Source organism: Neovison vison, chromosome 10 (genome assembly GCF_020171115.1).
Source record: "Neovison vison isolate M4711 chromosome 10, ASM_NN_V1, whole genome shotgun sequence".
Taxonomy (NCBI): domain Eukaryota; kingdom Metazoa; phylum Chordata; class Mammalia; order Carnivora; family Mustelidae; genus Neogale; species Neogale vison.
In genome coordinates, this window is record NC_058100.1 from 65,512,730 (window position 1) to 65,531,905 (window position 19,176).

Consider the following 19,176-nt stretch of genomic DNA (forward strand, 5'->3'; position numbering starts at 1 on the left):
CAATGCCGGGAGAGGCCGGGTGTCAGGGGCCCGCCGCGGGGGCGTGGCCTCAGCGCGGTTTGGGCGGAAGTGACTCTTCTTCCCGAAGTGGGCGGAGCCAGCCGGCTCTCGGGGGCGGGGCCTGGGCGCGGAGCCCCGCTGACCTCCGGGACCTGGCGTGGGAAGGAGAGGGTCGGGCTGCGGCGACACAGAGCTGTTTGGTCCTCTCCGCGGGCGCCAGGCGGCCCTGCGACGATGCCTTGCGCGCTGACCCGACGTCCCCGGCGGCTTGCGGGGCTCGGCGGGCTCACCGCCCGGACTCAGGAGGGTGCGAAGGGAAGCAGAGCTGGCGGGGTCCTCTTTGTCCCTTCTCCGGAACCGAACGCCTCACTGAGCGAAAAGCACAGTGACCTGAAACTAGAAACCCAAGGCTAGGCGGCGGGTCGTCATGGGGCCGCACCCTTCGCGGGTGCTGTGTGTATTGGGGCCTCGGAACGGCCCGGACTCCCTGGCCCTTGTTTCAAGAGTTGGCATGAGTCGGGCTTATGGAGGGACAGTGCTTGTGATTTGCGGGGCTCTCAGCATCTGCTCTGGGATGATCTGGAGGCCTGATAGGTTTCAGAATCTCAAAGGTTTGGCCACTGCACTCCCAACCGCTCAAGTAAAGCGAAGGTAGATGAATTATTAAACAACACCGGGCCATTAACATTTGGGGCCTCACCTCTCTGGGGTCCCTGCTCTTGAGCAACTAAATGCTTTATTGAAGAGGGGAAAAAGGTGCATGAGAAAAGTAAGGACAAGGGTGTATTAATTGCTCATCTCCTGGAAGTGCCTTAATTAAAGCTATTATTCTTGGGATGGAGAGGAATCCTTAAGAGGGGACATTTCCTGATGACCCAATCTCTCAGTGGAAAATCAAGATGAAATGAGCCAGATCTGTTTGTAGCATTCTGACTAAACCTGTATGACTAGGAAGAGGAAAAAAAAAAAGTCACAACCTATATTAAAAGAGTACACAAAAGGAATTGACATTTTCTTCTCATTAGCTGGCAAAGAATGACAAATGTCAACCAATGTGAGTAAACGTATTTGGAGGGCAACACCCTCAAACTTTGGCTAAAATTTAACTTTTCTGTAAAGTTTTTAAATGGCCATGACTTTTAAACCACCGGTTGCATTTGGACTTGATCCCAAAGGAATCATCAGAGCTGTGACCAAAGATTTATAACTTTGGAAAAAATAAATAAATCCTCGGTGTCTAGCCAAAGTATAATGAATTTTTGATAGGTGGTTTTATGGTATGAATGTCTACTCAGCAAGCAATGTAAAAACAGTATGAGAAACTGTGATATATATGTACGTGGATAAAGCAGATTCCAAATCAGTATGTGCCTTCTGGTATTCCTTTATTAAAGTAAAAGTGGTATACTGATACACATAAAAAGGGAGTTGGAGTATACCAAAATGAACTAATACTTCATAAGATTATGGGTATTTCATTTTCTTTGTGTTTTCCTGTTTTCTATAGTGACCTTATGTTACATTTGCAATCAGATAAGGAAAAAATATTAAATCCAACCTATATTTCAACGGCTACTCTTTTCAAAGAGTGGTAGCCATGAAACCTGCATCACACCTAGATAAGGTATGACAGGATGGGAAGAAAATGTAAGCTCTCTGTATAAACTTCAGGTCGAGGCAAGATGGCGGGGAAGTAGGAGGAGGCGTCCTTTCAACCTGTACCCTAAAGTGAGCTGATTATCTTCCAATGAACTCCGATCACCCACGAAATCAGCCTGAGATCAGAATTATACATGTCTGGATCTCTACCGGAGCAGAAGACGCCAGTGGGCAGAAGCGTTCCAGGTGCACCTTGACTGCACCATGGTGGATACATCCAGCTACACCCATTCAGCCATCTCTCACAAAAATGACTAGGAGGAGGAATGCCCAACAGAAGAAAAATACAGAGGATGGGCCTTCTGCAATAGAGCTAAAGGCTATCAACATAGACAATATGTTGGAAAGAGAATTCAGGCTAACAATTATCCAAGCAATAGCTAGGTTGGAGAAAGCCATGGGTGACCAAATGGAATTGATTAGGGCTGAACTGAAAACGACCAGAGATCATGTTTTCAATGTTAGGGAAGAGCTGAAAGCTACCAGGGATGAGCTTCACAATGCTCTCTGTATAAACTTCAGATTCGTATTCTGGAATTACAAAACTCTCTTATATATGGTTAATATTTTGTATCTGAAATGTACTGAAGACATTCTGGAATGGACTCTTCTGTCCAGATCAAAACATTATTTTTGATTCTGGGTATAGCATATATGATGCAAAGTTGTGGATTGATATATAAAATAAACACCTTAGTCTTGGGTTATAAAAACTTGGGGTGCCTGGGTGGCTCAGCGGATTAAAGCCTCTGCCTTCGGCTCTGGTCATGATCTCAGGGTCCTGGGATCAAGCCCCACATCGGGCTCGCTGCTCAGTGAGGAGCCTGCTTCCTCCTCTCTCTCTGCTGCCTTTCTGCCTACTTGTGATCTCTGTTTGTCAAATAAATAAATAAAATCTTTAAAAAAAAAACTTATGTGGAGAACAAAGGTAAAAGAAAAAAACTAAACTTTCTTATAACTTACAGCAATCAACAAGTGTTTGGGGTAGTCAGGATGACTGTTCGCCAAATCTCAGGTCCTCGGTGTAATACTTTTGCTAGAGGCAAAAGGCAGCCTTAGGTATTTAGAAGTCCAGGATCCTATAAGTCTTTTGAATATGAAAATTCCTTCAGAAAATTCCTTTATCTCTCCCCTGCCAAGTTAGCAATCATCTTCCAAGTATATGGCTGGTTGATATGCATCTGAAGGGCCTCATGACTAAGGTTTTACTGGGCAGTATAAATAACCTTATCCTAACAACAGATAGCCCTCAAAGTCCTAGAAACCTTTCTTCCAAATTCCTTAGAGACTGATGCTATCCATAACCAACCCCTCACCTTGAAAGTATATAATCAACCACTCCTCACAATCCCAGTGCAGTGCTTTCTACCAAGGAGTCCTGTCCATGTGCTACCACAAACGGACCCTTTTTAAAAAAAATTAACATATAATATTATTTCAGGGGTACAGGTCTGTGAATCATCAGTCTTACACAATTCTTGCCATAGCACATACCCTCCCCAGTGTCCATCACCCAGCCACCCTGTCCCCTCCCCCATAAAAGGACATTTTTGGCAACAAAGACTTCTAAGGAATTCTTTTGCCGCCTTTCACTCCCAAACGCCAATGTTACACATCAAAAACCATGCACTGTGATGACACTTCATTGAAGGAGGTATAAAAAGGAGACAGTGGAAACTCAAAGAGGGGGAAATACCATTTCTGTTGGTTCTTAGAATTATAAGAGTGAGAGAAGAGAAATATTCTGTAGATCAATGTTGAAACTTATTTGTGAAAATAGAATCTATTTTTCTCTGCAACCCTCTTGTTCAATGATATATGTCAGTTACATCTCAATAAGATGAAAACATTTTCCCATCTATTTCTACCCCTAAAAGTTTTTTTGTCATGAGTAAATTAAAAGGTGGCAAAGTATGGCTGGTGTTTGGTTTCCCAGTTGCAAGTGATAGATTACATTCAAGAATTAGGGTTTTACTGGAAGTTCCTTCCACCGGTAAACTCTATGCTGGATGCTTATCAAGCCATTCTTAATTGAAAATTTTCACATTGATTTGTTTTAATTTGACTAGATTAAGGCCCCAGTGAAAAGATTCTGAGCCCTGTTCCCCTTTTTTCTAAACAAGCTCCTTGACACAGGGATAGAGTTTTCCTGCTGTAGCTCCAGTATTAAGACAGTTCTAGGTCTGTCGTCGGTGCATAATAAATGCCTATGAATACTGCATGAAATAAATGGGTGTTGCTGTCAAATGCCTCTAACCTGTCTCTGCCAGTTCTCCCCCAGCATGGATTTACCAAATAAGGACTGGGAAGGTTCTGAGAGATTTTGTTTTAATAATCTTAGACACTAGGAACACGGTGGGGTTTGCCTCTAAAGGAGGGAGCTACAACTGTCTGCCCAGAAAACGTCCTGTCTCAGGCAGTGCAAGCTGTGATAGGAAGTGGAGCTACTGTCTGTCCTTAGCCTTGAGCTCATTTCAGTGACTTAGTTCAAAGGGAGAGTGTTGACATTGAACATCCTGTAGCCTGGACAGGAATAGAACTCAGGAGCCAAGGCTTTGAGTGAGTTGGGGCAGTAAAGGCTCCTGGTGCCTGCAACTCCCCTAAAGAGTTTTGTCACCCTGCCCAAGTGGCAAAGAGGAGAGCATGGAGAGTACGCCTGTGTGTCGAACAGGTTTGGAGCTGTGTGCTAGATCTCCTTTAAGGCCTTATGAATGGCACTAGGGTGGAGGGAAGGGTGTGGGAATGTCATGAAACAGAGGCCAACTTGTGTAAAATTAATCTGAATGCCAGATGCTTCTTGGCCTCCTAAATTAGTGTATTTCCATCATGCTTTTCAGAGAAATGGGCCTGTGAGGACTCTCAGAAAAGGCTTTCCACTGTCACAGTGAATTACACACTAGGTTAGACTGGCTAAACAGAGCTAAGATAAGCCATCTTTTTGATGTTGGCCCTGGGAGCTGTGCCACCTCTGTTTGTACCTGGTGAGCACCTGCCAGACAGTTGACCTTCATATTTAGCTGTTACTGGCAAGAACATTCAAGTGATAAGCCACACCCCATGCAGGGAGGGATTCTGAAACCATTAGGTGCAGAGAGGGCGGCACTTCTCAGAAGGAAAGCATATTCATTTTGTTTCCTCTTGGATTTTGAAAGCTTTAAAAAGTAAATATATTGCAAACCATGTTCCAGACAGATTTAGAAGGAAAAAAAATCTTTTATTCCTATCCCATTATAGTGATGAAAATAGAACATACCATTTAAATGTCATAGAATTTTTAACTTACATGTCAAAATTACGTGTACACAAAAAGGAAATGAGAAACAAAATTAGATTGTTAGCACTAAGAATAATCTTGGAGACCTGCTTCTCAGATGAAAAATGTAAGGCCAGAGGTTAACAGAATTACTCAGCAATACAAATGAAGTTAGACAGGTTGGTATTTTACCCATAATTAGTATTAGCAGTATTTCCCATGGATCACTGATGTCACAGGCAAAAAATCTTATGAATTCCTTGAAATTCAATGGCATGGTCATCACAATACTTACTGACCTACTGAATTCTGGGGGGATAAAGGAATTTACATTTTTTTCTTGTGATAGGGAATTTTAATTCTAAGAAAGGCCAATTCCCATCAGTTAATTTCTAGCCCTTGTTTAAAGTGTACTTCTTCAGAAACTCAAGACCTAATATATTAGGTCCCAAAGTTTCCCCAAGTTTCAACTAAGCAAAACCATTGAGGATCTTTTCATATATTCATTGGTTACTTGCCTTTCTTTTATTGGAGGCCCGACTGGATATCCTTTGCCCATTTTCAGGAAGGAGAGGTGAGGAGGTTTGGTCTTTGACTTTTTTACTCTCTATGCCAGTTACCCTTGTCTATGATATAAGTTGTAATTTTTTCCTCCTAGTTTGTCAGTTGACTTTGTTAATGCTGTTTTTTCCCCTTTCTTCTATGATTTTAAAGAAAACATCAAGTTGATATCCAGTTCCCTCTCTATATTTATCAAGGTAAGTGTGGCACAATACACTTGAAAAGCAACCCAGAATTACACAGCAGTTAGCAGTCGTCATATGCAAGTCTATTGTTAACTACCCAGAAAGATTCTGGTATCTTCTAGATGGTTAGCATGGCCGATCTGTAAGTGTGTGGACCAGTTACGGACTCCAGGACCACTTATTTAGAGACCTGTATATTAATGTTGCAATTTTTAAATTCAGCGTTTCCTAGTTTATTGGGTTATTCTGAATCTATACAAAAAGTAAGTCACATGCTTTATAATAGAATTATCCTTTTATTTAAGTTAGTATATTTTAGACACACAGTACAAATTGCTTTTGAAATAGAGCGTAGGAAATACCCAGATCTCATTGTTTAAAAAGTTTCTCTTGAAAACCTCTTCCCTGGATTCTTGTAATGCCCTTTTTAAAAAGATTTTATTCATATAAACAAAACTACGCTCACTTCAGCAGCACATATAATACAAAGAGGATACTTTTTTCCTAGTGATAGCAAAAACGGATCTACTATATTTTTCTGTTCTAATAGATTTTGCTCTACAGAAGAAAAAGTGGCTATTAAGAAAGATCTGTGTATAAAGAAACGAAGTATGAAGAAATGTTAGCAGAAAATCGAAATATTAACAGTGGTTATCACTGAATAGTATAATTACACGTGACTTTGTTTTTCATTTCTTCCTCCTGGATTTTGATCTTCTCGTTAATGAGCCCATTCCATAGTATGAACATTTGAAAGTGAGAAAGGGAAATCACAAACTTGTAAACAGAAATCCAAAGGGACGCCATCTTCCTTTACGTAACTGAGACTATTTATAAACCCTGAGTGCAGTCTTTTCCCCTTACTAGCTGAGGTGTGCATTCAGCAGGGGAGAGCAGGAGGACTGACAGTAATCCAGGCTAAGAGGAGGGAGTTTTTACGGGCTCCTGGGAATGTGTCAGCATCTTCTTGGGCACATGTCTGGTGTCTGCGAGGTCACGTCTGTCATTGTATGATTCTCACATCTTACTCTGTTGAATAGGCTCCTTTCCAACAACATTGTGATTCAAGGTGTTCCCCAGCTCCGTGGTACTTTGTCAAGGAAGGGCACTGAAATAGCAGGATATTTTTATTCAGGTGACAGCATGGGTGACAAGGGAACGACCCAAGAATTTGCTGCTTAAAATGGTGATACTAGCGTTACACATAATTACGAGTTCATAAGACGTGTTTCTGCCCTCCTTGAAGTGGTTGCTGTGTAGGGCCCAAGAAAATACGGCCAAAGTTGAGACACTGAGTAGATAAGAGAGAGATTAATGAAGAAGTTGACCTTTCCTCGTCGCCTTTTTTTTGCCAAAGGAAAAGTATTCTCATAATTGAGCGACTAAACAGAAAGAGCCTCGTTCCAGAAACATAGAGGTCCCTCATAACACACAAAATATTTCTGACTCTCTTTTCTGAGCCAGGCCATGGCAGGGAGAGTAAACAGGAGCTGGTAGTTTGGACGAGGCTCTGCCTCTGAGAGCATGTCCTCCCCCTACTGCAGTCACGATTTGCAGAAGATACCATAGAGTCCAAGATGTCCAAACACTTCCCCGGCCATCCTTAAGGCCAGGATGACTGTCCTCCCACCAGGGGACAGATGCCTGTGGAGGCCCAGCCGCTCACCTGACACCCCCTATTATTACTGCTACCTGATCCCTCAGTGTTCCTCTCTCCACCTCACAAGATTGCCCAACATCATTTGTTACCTGCGTCATCTTTGAACATTCTCATGTCCTTTAGCGTGCAGCTGTGTCTTTGAATCTGCCTCTTTACCCATATCACCCTCTCGGCCCTTGCACCTGGCTTGGGCTCAGGGTGCAGATTCTGACTCACTTCTTGTCTACCGTATCTTGCCACAGATGATCAGCCCTGCTCCTGGAGAACATTATGGCCCAAATCCCAATCTTAAAAAGGAGACTGGAGACAAACTCATTAAGGACTTCCTACCATTTAATTTAAAGTTGATCAGCAGTCAATGTACACAATTTTATGTGTACCTTGATATAAAAGAATGTTCCAGAAAAAGTTGTAGGCATGAGGTGTGGTGACAAGCCCCTGGGGTCGGGGGAGAAGCACAGAAGGGAGAGAGCAGTCCAAGGAGGACAGGTGAGGCAGAGAATTGAGTCAGAGCTGGGAAGAAGGAAATACAAAGTCTCCACAGGATCCTGAGGTGACCCTGTGCACTTAAGCGGAGTGGGGGACCCGGAGGCACATCCACGTGGCAAATGCTTGGGTTCCACAAAAAAAACAAAAGCTTCCCTCTCAAAGGTTTATGGCACCCCTGCACAAAAATACAGGAATACTCTGTGAAAACAGTGCCCATGCACAGCACAGATGGCAGTCCTCACCCAACTGCTGGAAACAGCCAGAATCCAACACAACAGCAACCAAGGCATTTCCACTTCCTGTAGTACCTTCTGACCCCCAGCCCCAGGGATCCAGCTAGACCAGCAACTTATGCAGATCCTATTCTCATTTTTTAGTACTTGAGCTTTCCAAGACATGAGTTCAGGATTTACATGAGGTACCTGCTGTCTTCCTGATTGGTTTGTAGAGTCTGAGGCTTTACACTGTTGTCTTCTTGAGGATGTAAATGGATCATCTCTTTAGTTTTCCCATCTGTATTCTTGCTAATAGGCAGAAGAGGAAAAATAGGAAAATAGCTTAATTATATACATTTCAGTCTTGGAAGAAATTCGTCAGTGGCTTTCACTTTGAAATTTAGGGCAGACTTTGCCTAAGTTTCTGAAATCTTTAGGAGATATGTAAAAGGAAAACATAGCCAAATCCCACCTTTCAAGACTAAGTCAAAACTTGAAGGAGAAAAAGCTATGAAAACTCCCCTGTACATAGTGTCAGAAGAGTCTGAATTCTTACAGAGAAGTGTCCCTGCCTAAAGCAACACTTCCTTCCAAAGCAGCTCTGACTGGCAAATAACCCTTTACCACCTGATTGTGACATTGAAGCCTCACAAGGTCAGGGGCCCTGCACAGTGGGTCTGACTCAAAGCTTCCTCTTCTGCTTTAGTGAAGGTAGAAGTTCAGTGTTCTGTCCAATTAACGTCCACAGTTTGGAGAGCAGCAGTCCTTGTCATGAAGCATAGGAAGACTGACAGTATTTCCAAGGATTTAATGTTTTGAGATGCCAGTAACGATCACTTGTGAAGAATGATAGCTCACATTTTCTGACCTTCATCCTTAGCGAGGCACTCTGTTAAGTGAGCTTGGAACTACTGTCCCTATTTTACAGACCAGGAAAATGAAGTTCAGAGAAGGGAAGTGTCTCCCTGGGGGGTTCATAGCCAGTAGGTGGGAGTGAACACAGCTCTCACTGCTCACAAGTCTTGGGATCTCACGTGGTGTCCTGCTCTGCCTCTTCAAGGGCTAAGTAAGCACTTCCCTGACAGAAATTAAATGGGACATGATGCAATCCTGGTACCTTTAGGTTTCGAGTATGTGCTGATATTAGGGATTTCAGGGTGGAAGCACAGTTAAGTCACTTGGCCACTTGCCAGCACTTCATTACTCAGTTACTCTTTATCCTTTCTTAGAAATTACAAGGAGGGCATCCCTTGAGACAAAGAGCAAGAGTGAATCAGGAGCCAAAGTTTTCAGAGGGCGAGGAAGGGCAACTGGAGATCCTTGCGTGAGGAAGAGCAGAGGGTTGTACCAACAAGTGTTCCAGAGCAGCTTCCAAGGCACAATGACTAAGTGGTTATCTGAGGATTGACCTAGAAGAGGTCTTGGCTGATAGGAAGTAGTACATGGACTGAGAGAAAATACAACCTTCGTGTACGCTGAATGAGTGGCTATCCAACTGAATGATGGTGGTTATGAGATAACAGAAAATATGTATTGTTTTTTTCTTTCAGTACCTGGCACAAGACTCTGAGATGCTTATGTAATTTTAAGTATCACTTGAAAAAAAGTTATTATCCTATATATTTCTTTTAGTGTGAATACTTCTCTATAATATACATCGAGGGTCTTCTTTATAATTACGAATTATTACATCTGTTTATGTAGTGGGGTTTTTTTTTGAGGTTTACTTTCACTTCTCTTTGGCTTTCAAGAGGAGGCAGGTACAGTCGTAGACATTTTCTAGGACAATATGGGTATGCTTACCTTTTTTTGCGCTTTACAATTATCCAATAAGAGCCAATGACAGATGAAAGAAAGAAGATCACGCCAAAGATAATACCTAGGCATTAAAACAGGGTCATTGAATGCACAGAAAATATAACCCATACGTTTTAAACTCTAAACATCTAGTCCCCTCAAAGTTGCCAGTGAGTTCTTTAAATGCAAATATAAATTCTACTCTTAAGAAACACCTCACAATGGGGCGCCTGGGTGGCTCAGAGGGTTAAGCCTCTTCCTTCAGCTTGGGTTATGGTCTCAGGGTCCTGGGATCAAGCCCCACATCAGGCTCTCTGCTCAGCAGGGAGCCTGCTCCCCACCACCCCCCGCCCCCCGCCTGCCTCTGCCTACTTGTGATCTCTGTCTGTCAAATAAATAAATAAAATTAAAAAAAAAAAAACAAAAAAACCTCACACAGGCTTACCTTTAGGAGTTTTCCTCAACCCCTGGTTTAATCTAGCGCATTAGTCTTAGGGTCAGGGTCACTGATAAAGTGTGAGCAGGGCAGTCGGTAACCTTTAGTCCACAGCAGCCTTTCAACCCCTCGGTCACAACAGCCCTGGAGCTCCTGGCCCCGGCGCTCAAGGGCCCTGTGCTCCCGCCTTGTGTAAGGCCCAGGGAGGAGCTGTCCTCCGCCACAGAGTCTGCCACCAAACCACTCCTCTTAAATGGGCTAAGGAAGTCGGTCTTTGTGGCTTCCACTTTGTGGGAGTGGGCGTGATACCATCCTGAGGAAACCTCCTGGCTTATAAACCAAAGAGGAAGTAGGGCTCTCCAGCTACCAACACGAAGGATGATTATTCGGTTGTAACAGTTTAAAGGCAGTATAGAACCTTCCGTCAAGGACACTCACTCTGTATGCCTGTGAGGATACCAGTCTTGCCACACTGTGGCCTGAATTTTGACTTACTTTCCTTCTAACCGAAATTGTAATGTAGGAGACACAGGTCTCTCCTTTTAGGTTTCAGTCGTGTAAGAGCATACTTACTGTTCACAGTGCTAGAGCTCCTCATCCAGCCCTTCCCAAAACTTACCGACTATGAGAGCACTTGTGCCTGAGGGAAGACAAAAGCAGGACAGCGTCAGTGTGGCCCACAGCATGACCAACAGGAGATCAGTCGCTGATGATTCATCCTGATTTTTTCAGCATACGGTCTGATGTTCTTCTAGTATAAAAAGCCATTGGTTTCCCTCATATAACTTCATTTTATCTTGTACACTGAGCAAAGTATGTTTTTTTTTCTTTTTAACTTAAAATTTTATCATAAAACTATTACAGAAGAGAGTTTATAAAACAGTATAAATGAAAAATATCACACAGGATTGTACTACCCTGAAAAATCCTTTACTAGGTAAAATTGTCCTAAAGTTGTGGTGTACATTTTTCTAGCTTCCTAGGCCAACTATGTCTGCCTAACTGATTTTTTTCTACATTCACCTCCAGAAAGCTGTTTCTGGAAGCTTATGATTTCAGGATGCCTCTAGTGGTCTTCAGGGACTAGAGAGCCTCAAATCAATCTTACTGTTCTAGGGCTTCTGTCTCTTTCAAACCTGTCGGCTCTAAAAAGAATCAGTAGAATGACAGACAAGGGTGCAAGTCTGGGTGGTTCAGTCAGTTTAGCATTTTCCTTTATTTCAAATCTTGGTCCCCCAGGGTCCCAGAATTGAACCTGGTATAGGGCTCCCTGCTGATTGGGTAGTCTGCTTCTCCCTTTGCCCCTCCCACTCTCAAATAAATAGATCTTTAAAAAAAAAAAATGAAGAAGAAGAGATTCCTTGGAGTCAGATTGGCTCGGTTAAAAATCAGTTTTACTACCAAATAGCCATATATTTTCCATGTTCATTGATTTTTCTGTATCTCATTTATCCTACCTGTGTATTAGAGATCACAGTACATCTAACTCATAAGAGCATTCATTCCCTAAATATTTATCGAGAACATATGAGCTATTTAATTCTGGGTACTGGGGACCCAAGTGAAATACACAAAAATCCCTGCCCTCATGGAGCTTTTATGTATCTATATATATGCTTAATTATAATCATTAACTTGCTCAAGAGCTCATAGAATTAAAAGAACAAATGGACTCAGAGAAAAAAAGGACTCAGAGAAGCCTTTGTCATAAAGGAAGCACCAGTAGATGGATGGATATTAGTTCTTGTTTACCGCTCCTAATATATGTATCTTTTTCTTCATCGCAAATATAATAGCATCCAAATAATACAGAAATATGTGAAGTAAAAATAAGAGTCCCTGTAATTTTTCTCCTTTACTGTTAAGAATTTCGCTTACAACTAGATGTCCATCAACAGATGAATGTATAAAGAAGATGTGGTATATATATATATATATATACACAATGGAATATTATGCAGAAAATTGAAATCTTTCCATTTGTAATGACATGGATGGAAACAGAGGGTATTATGCTGAGAGAAATAAGTCAATCAGAGAAAGACGATTATCATATGATCTCACTGATATGAGGAATTTGAGAGGCAGAGGCAGGGGGGGTCATGGGCAAAGGGAGGGAAAATGAAACAAGATAAAACCAGAGAGGGAGACAAACCATAAAAGAGTCTTTTTTTTTTTTTAAGATTTTATTTATTTATTTGACAGATAGAGAGAGATCACAGTAGGCAGAGAGGCAGGCAGAGAGAGGAGGAGGAAGCAGGCTTCCCGCTGAGCAGATAGCCCAATGCAGGGCTTGATCCCAGGACCCAGGGATCATGACCTGAGCCAAAGGCAGAGGCGTAACCCACTGAGCCACCCAGGCGCTCCCATAAAAGACTCTTAATCTCAGGACACAAACTGGGATTTGCTGGGCTGAAAGGGATGGAATGGCTGGGTGATGGAAACTGGGGAGGGTATGTGCTATGGTGAACGCCATGAACTGTGAAAGACTAATGAATCACAGACCTGTACCCCTGAAACAAAAAAATACATTGTATGTTAATTAAAAAAAAAAAGGATTTGGCTCGTAACTTATTTAGTGGACTTCTCTTCCTAGAACATCTGTGAAATGAAGTTTCAGGACGTAATAAAGCCAACAATTCTGGCTATAATCAGTATTCATTGAGGAAGCATCAAGTGATTCCTTGTCTTTTTTTTTTTTTTAATTTCTTCTTTGCTGGTGTTCTCTGGAGAGCAAAATTGCTTTGGCTGAGAACTACTGATTTTTTTTTTTAATAATATCCTGAAATGTTCCGGTACATTCCTTTCCGGAACATTTTCCTGTGATCTAAGTTTTTATGTATTTATAGCATCTTTCTCTCTAGCTAATACATCAGCAGTGGAACAAAGTATTCAATATATGTCAGCTTGTACGATCATCGCAACCACCACTTTTATGTGCGTGAGAACGCTACTAACCCTTCATTATATTTGCACAGAGATCTCATCTGGCTAATGTCTTAAAATTTACTTTTCCAAGTATGTAAAATCGAAGACAAATTTGTTGACATTTTATGATTTTCTCTAAGCTATCAGAAAGCTCAAAACGTTGCCCTTCCTTTAGGTGTTTCATAAATATTCTTATATTTCACCTTAGCTTTTCTATGTTCACTTTTTAAACTTCTCTTTATTCCATCTGGTATTTATTATAAGATAAAAAGAAAGGGTCGGGGCACCTGGGTGGCTCAGTGGGTTAAGGCCTCTGCCTTCGGCTCAGGTCATGATCCCAGGGTCCTGGGAAGGAGTTCTCTGCTCTGGCTCTCTGCTCAGTGGGGAGCCTGGTTCCCCCCCTCTCTCTGCCTGCCTTTCTGCCTACTCGTGATCTCTGTCTGTCAAATAAATAAATAAAATCTTTAAAAAAAAATTTCTTCAGTGCTACCTTATAGCATTTGGTCGTCTTTTCCTTTCCCCTGGTTTGATGTCTGTTATTATGTTTTATCTGCAAGATACCTTTATTTTATTAATATCTGCTTTGTTCCATTTACTTATGAAAGTAAGTTTATTTTTTGTGCTGGCATAAAGTAATTCAGGTATTGTGGCTTTCTATTTTCTTTTCTTTTTCTATTTTCTATTTTCTTTTACTATCTGGTACGGTTACTCTTCCAATTATGTGAATTTTCTCTCTCTCGCAGACACATCTTCAGAATTCTCTAAAGACATCCAGTTGGTTCAACAGTGAGATTTTTGCCAAAGAAGTAAATATAATTTGACACTAAGGGAGTGTCAAATTTATAATTTGGAAATATTATGTGAGTCAGCTTAGGGAACATGTTTAAGGGATTAACTATAAAAAATAGATCTTGAACAATCTTAGTATTCAATCATGTATTATAACAAAGAGTTATAAGAGGTGTGGAGGGCAGCTTCGCATTAATTTTGATTAAAGATGATTACACACTGTTAATTTTGCTCAATAGCATCTTCATGTGTACAAGTTTAGGATTTAGGGTTTTCTATCTTATATCACTCTCTAGTTGTTAGCAGAGGGGTACTCTTCTACTGAGCTCAATGATACATGATTTTTTTTTAATTAACTAATTTTAAAAAATTTGAATTAAATTTAGTTAGCATATAGTGTGTTCTTAGCTTCAGGGGTAGAGTTTCGGGAGTCATCAGTTCTATACAACACCCAGTGATTATTACATCAGGTGCCCTCCTTAATGCCCATCACCCAGGTACCCCATCCTCCCACCTGCCTCCCCTCCAGCAACCCTCAATTTGTTCCCTATAGTTAAGAGTCTCTTATAGGCCTCCCTTTCCATTTTTAACTTATTTCATTTTTCTTTCTCTTCCCCTCTGTTCATCTGTTTTGTTCTTCAATGAATAAAGAAGATGTGGTATATATACACACACACACACATACACACACACACACACAATGGATTATCACTCAGCTGTCAAAAGAATGAAATCTTGCCATTTGCAATGACGTGGGTGGAACTTTAGGTATTATGCTAAACGAAATAAGTCAGTCAAAGAAAGACAAATACCATTTGATTTCACTCATGTGTGCAATTTAAGATACATGATTTCTAAATCTGCTCTCTCCAGCTGTACCAGCTTAAAATCCTGTATACCAGTGAGGGACACCAACCATCTTGTCTCTGCACCTTGGAAAGTGTTCTCTCACTCATGTTAGAATATTCTTGAAGGCCTGCACTACCACTGATGTGCTCCTGACGTTTAAGGCCCCCGGGCTATAAACAAATCATTACTGTGCCATGCAATCAACAATAGAGTAATATAGACAAAAAAGGTTCAGAGGGGCTCCTGAGGAGAGATGGATAGGTTGAGCAGTGTGAGAAGAGCGAGGCTTGCCTTACTTTCATTGCAAGGGCTTTCTGGGAAGAATTAGGAGCTCCTGTCATACTCCTTAGCTCTTAGCAGATGTTATAAACATCATATCACATTCAGTGACAGTATTGCAGAATGAACGAATAGTAACCAAGACTAAGGAAGGACCTACATTTCTTGCAGCTCCATTTACTAGATGTGCATATGGCCAGAGGAGGGTTCCATGTGTTGTCTGCCTGGCATTGGCTCTGGGGACTGCCTTTCAGAGTATACCCATTCTCACACTCGAAAGTTATATTATCTCCATAGTGATACACTTTTCTCATTTCCAGCTCCTTCCGGATTCCATTCATAAACTCTGGGATGATACATTTTACCTCTGAAATTAGAAAAATCAAAAGGAAATTGACATTTTATTGTAAATTGTTAATTGAAACCGACATAGTGGAGTGATCTATGACCCCAAACTGCTTTGCCTTCAGCAAAGATGTCATGTTTTCAATCAGGAACTATTGACACCCACTCAACATCTTAGGATGTTGAGAATATGGAATGAAATAAGAGAATATGGAATGTATTATGCATCCACTTTTAATTATTGGTACCTCTGCAACTGGGGAAAGATTGGGAGATATGATCACCTGTTCTAACACTAGATCCACTTTGGTCACCCCATAAGGAAACAGGAACATCACATTAACTCTCCCTAGGTATACAGTACAAACTCGTATTTTGCTTCTTGATTAAATGTGTGTTTCTGGCTCATTTCTATGCATAGAACAAAGAAGATAGTAAATCATGATTCTAAATTCAAAACATATTTTTTCTACTTTATTTTACCTTATTTATCTTATTCTTTGTTTTGCTTTCTTTTTCTGCCCAGCTATCGATACCCTCTTTAGCTTCAAGCAAAGCCTGCTTTTTAGTTGTAATTATTCAAACATGAGGCTAAATTATTCTTTTCTGTATAGGAACCAACAAGATAAAGTGGTATTTTCCAAAGTATGGTCTGTGGTCTTCTTACTTCCGAATATGCTGATGGGTTTGTTAAAAGTAGACCCAACTCCAGTTTAAAATGTCAGAATCAGAGTTCTTAGGAATGACACTTGAGATCCTAATCTTAACAAGGCTCCTGGCTGATTTTGCTCATGCTAAAGACCTAGAATGACGGCTATAAAGCACATTCAAAAAGGGCAGTTATTAAGACAAAATGAATTTTACTTGAAAGCAGCTGCCAAGAGAATAGAATATTACCCTTTTATTTTCAGAAGAAGAACCTTCCTAGAGTCTTGACTTGAATACTTAATCTTTGACGTATTCCCTGACCCTCCCTACTTCTCCATGCAACTAAAGCAAGGAGGGGTAAGCATTCCTATTTCTGCAGAGACACAGGGACTCCACAGTGGATGCACTCCATTCTTGTAAATAAATACAGGAGGGCCATTTACACCTCTGTAGAGGACCTCATTTTCTTTCTCTAAAATCAGAGTGTGGCTAGCCAAGGACTTCTGAGACTTTTCGGTTGTGGAGCGCCCTCTGACCCTGTAACCACCATGGCAGCCATAGGACTAACTGCTTCTTTACATTTGAAACACAGGCATGCCTGAAATCCTTCCTACCTCATCCCTGCTTTCAGTTTTCTAAAAAGAAAAGCAGATTGCTAACTTACTGCTGTGCAAAGTCAAAAGACCACATTTGAAAGGAGACAGAATACAGTGCAGTGTTTAAAAGCATGGGTGGGGGGCGCCTGGGTGGCTCAGTGGGTTAAAGCCTCTATGTTTGACTCAGGTCATGATCCCAGGACCCTGGGATCGAGCCCCAGCATCAGGCTTTCTGCTTGGCAGGGAGTCTGCTACCCCCTCTCTCCTGGGCCTGCCTTTCTTCCTACCTGTGATTTCTGTCTGTCAAATAAATAAATAAAATCTTAAAAATAAAGAAATAAATAAAAGCATGGGTGGGGCAGTGGCCCAACACAGGCACCACCACCCACGAGCTGCATACCATGGACTAGTTACTGGGTCTCTCTCTCAATTTCCTCTTCTGTAGAATAGCAAGAATAATCCCACCTCATCAGACTCCTTGAGAGATTAACACAAATAATTGTTATTAAAGACCTCAGTACCATGCTTAGTCACAGAATATTTTTAATCCCAAATTTTGTAGTTTTAAAGAATATTAACAACAAAAGATTTTAAGTCTATGCAAACACAGACAGGAATAAAGGCAGTAATTCCTGGCACTTGTTCTAAGGAAGAGATGAAATAAGCACTTCACCTTTGGTCTTGGAAGTTATAATAAGGACCCATATTCAGTAATTCCAGGAACTAATTGCTCTCAACCTTGCTCCATGCTTCAATTTTCCTTACCAAAAAAAGTGTACTTCTAGTCTCTTATTTAAGGTATTGGTGAGGACCAATTGTGACTCTCTGAGATCCTTCAGAGCTAAGATATATTATTAGTTAAAAGCCCACAAATCATTTTAAATTGGTGTTTGATGTCTACCATATTACTGGAAATTCCATCAGTTCGTTCTACTACTTTGGTAGAACTAAGAGTCCTTGGGTAGCCTCCTTCCCATCGATTTTTCCCCCTGCTTTTCTTCTCCCTCTATTGACACTCATTTCACAATCTTCTCAGAAAGATATCTCAGTCTTATCAGCCCTGTGCATCCATTTTCCATTAAAAAGCCCAACAAGAATAATAAATACCTTTGCAAAAATGATCAAATTGGCTCCAGGTTCCCTGGTTTGTGCAGAATATGAAGGCTCTTCCCACCAACAAGTAGCCTGGGTCACAAGTGTAGTTGACAGTCATTCCAGGAAGAAAAGGAGATGCAGGTCTTTCAAGGTAATACCCATTGTGGATCTTGGGCAGATGCGGGCATTCTAAGAACAAGATCCCCCCAAAACACAAGAAAAGACACTCACTTAAACAAAGAAGTACAAATACGCCAACATATCTAATAGCATGTTTGACTCTTAGAGACACAGGAAGACCCAAAGCAGGCACTACTTATTTCCCAATCAGTGGGAAAACTGATTCTTTAAATGTAGTCCTTCAGCCTGTAAAGAGGACCACCTGTATTCTCTTCCTGCAAACTGCATCAGATGGGAGGACCACCGGGGTCTGCAAAGGACCACTTTGGTGCTACTGTCCTCACTGGTGCACAGAGCTGTTTCAAGGACAAGGAGAGCCATGAATGAGCTCCAGATTGTACAGATACAGTCATTTAATGCCAGACTAATATGTAAAAGGAAGGAGCTGCCAAGAGCACAGCCTTGAACTCCACTTCTCTAGGATGTCTTGAGTGCCTGTTGCTAAACATGAGAGGAAGGGTCAACAAAATGCAGTCACAGGCTGAGCAGAACACTTAGGAGGAACAAAAGCAATACAAATGCCTGCCTTGGAGCTTCTTTAGTTGTTTCCATCACATCAAATCTAAAGTAAAAATACATGTGCTTTTTTGCTCTGCACACCCATCTATCCAATAGAAATACAGCTGTGGGGGGGGCACCTGGGTGGCTCCCACTATGGTGGGTTAAAGCCTCTGCCTTCGGCTCAGGTCATGATCCCAGGGTCCTGGGATCGAGCCCCGCATCGGGCTCTCTGCTCCGTGGAGAGCCTGCTTCCTCCTGTCTCTCTGCCTCTCTGCCTACTTGTCATCTCTATCAAATAAATAAATAAAATCTTAAAAAAAAAAAAAAAAGAAATACAGCTGGGGTTTTTTTGTGGTTTTTTGTTTGTTTGTTTGTTTTTAAAATAGGCTCCATGCCCATTAGGGAGCTCAATGTGGGGCTGAAGCCACAACCCTGAGATCCAGACCTGAGGTCAAGAATCAGCTGCTCCACCAACTGAGCGACGCAGGTGCTCCGAAATACAACTTGTAATAGAGACAGAGTGTTTTCTTTGGCATTTGTTTTTAGTGCTTGAAGATGGTCTCTGTAAAGTCTGGGCCTCACTGATTCTTCCCATTGTCTCCCTCCTTCTCTTGTTACTATCCCACACTCCTCACCCCAGCAGGAAGGGCCATCAGAGGACCAGCAATTGGGACACAGCAAGGCACATCTAGAACCCAGCTTCCATTCTCC

The 19,176-nt window shown here is 41.6% G+C and overlaps 1 protein-coding gene across 1 annotated transcript in view; it reads right to left on the bottom strand.

Annotated features, from left to right (window-relative positions):
- Positions 1-7,900: 7,900 nt before the first annotated feature.
- The window catches only part of LOC122918733 (complement receptor type 2-like), a 173,475-nt gene continuing 162,199 nt past the window's right edge, over positions 7,901-19,176 (bottom strand). The window contains exons 48-53 of the mRNA XM_044267508.1: positions 17,797-17,973; positions 15,261-15,467; positions 10,875-10,895; positions 9,826-9,901; positions 8,230-8,331; positions 7,901-7,982 (exon numbers count right to left, since the gene is read on the bottom strand). Of these exons, the coding sequence (XP_044123443.1) occupies positions 7,964-7,982; positions 8,230-8,331; positions 9,826-9,901; positions 10,875-10,895; positions 15,261-15,467; positions 17,797-17,973 (602 nt within the window). The 3' untranslated portion in view covers positions 7,901-7,963. The remainder of the gene's footprint in view (positions 7,983-8,229; positions 8,332-9,825; positions 9,902-10,874; positions 10,896-15,260; positions 15,468-17,796; positions 17,974-19,176) is intronic.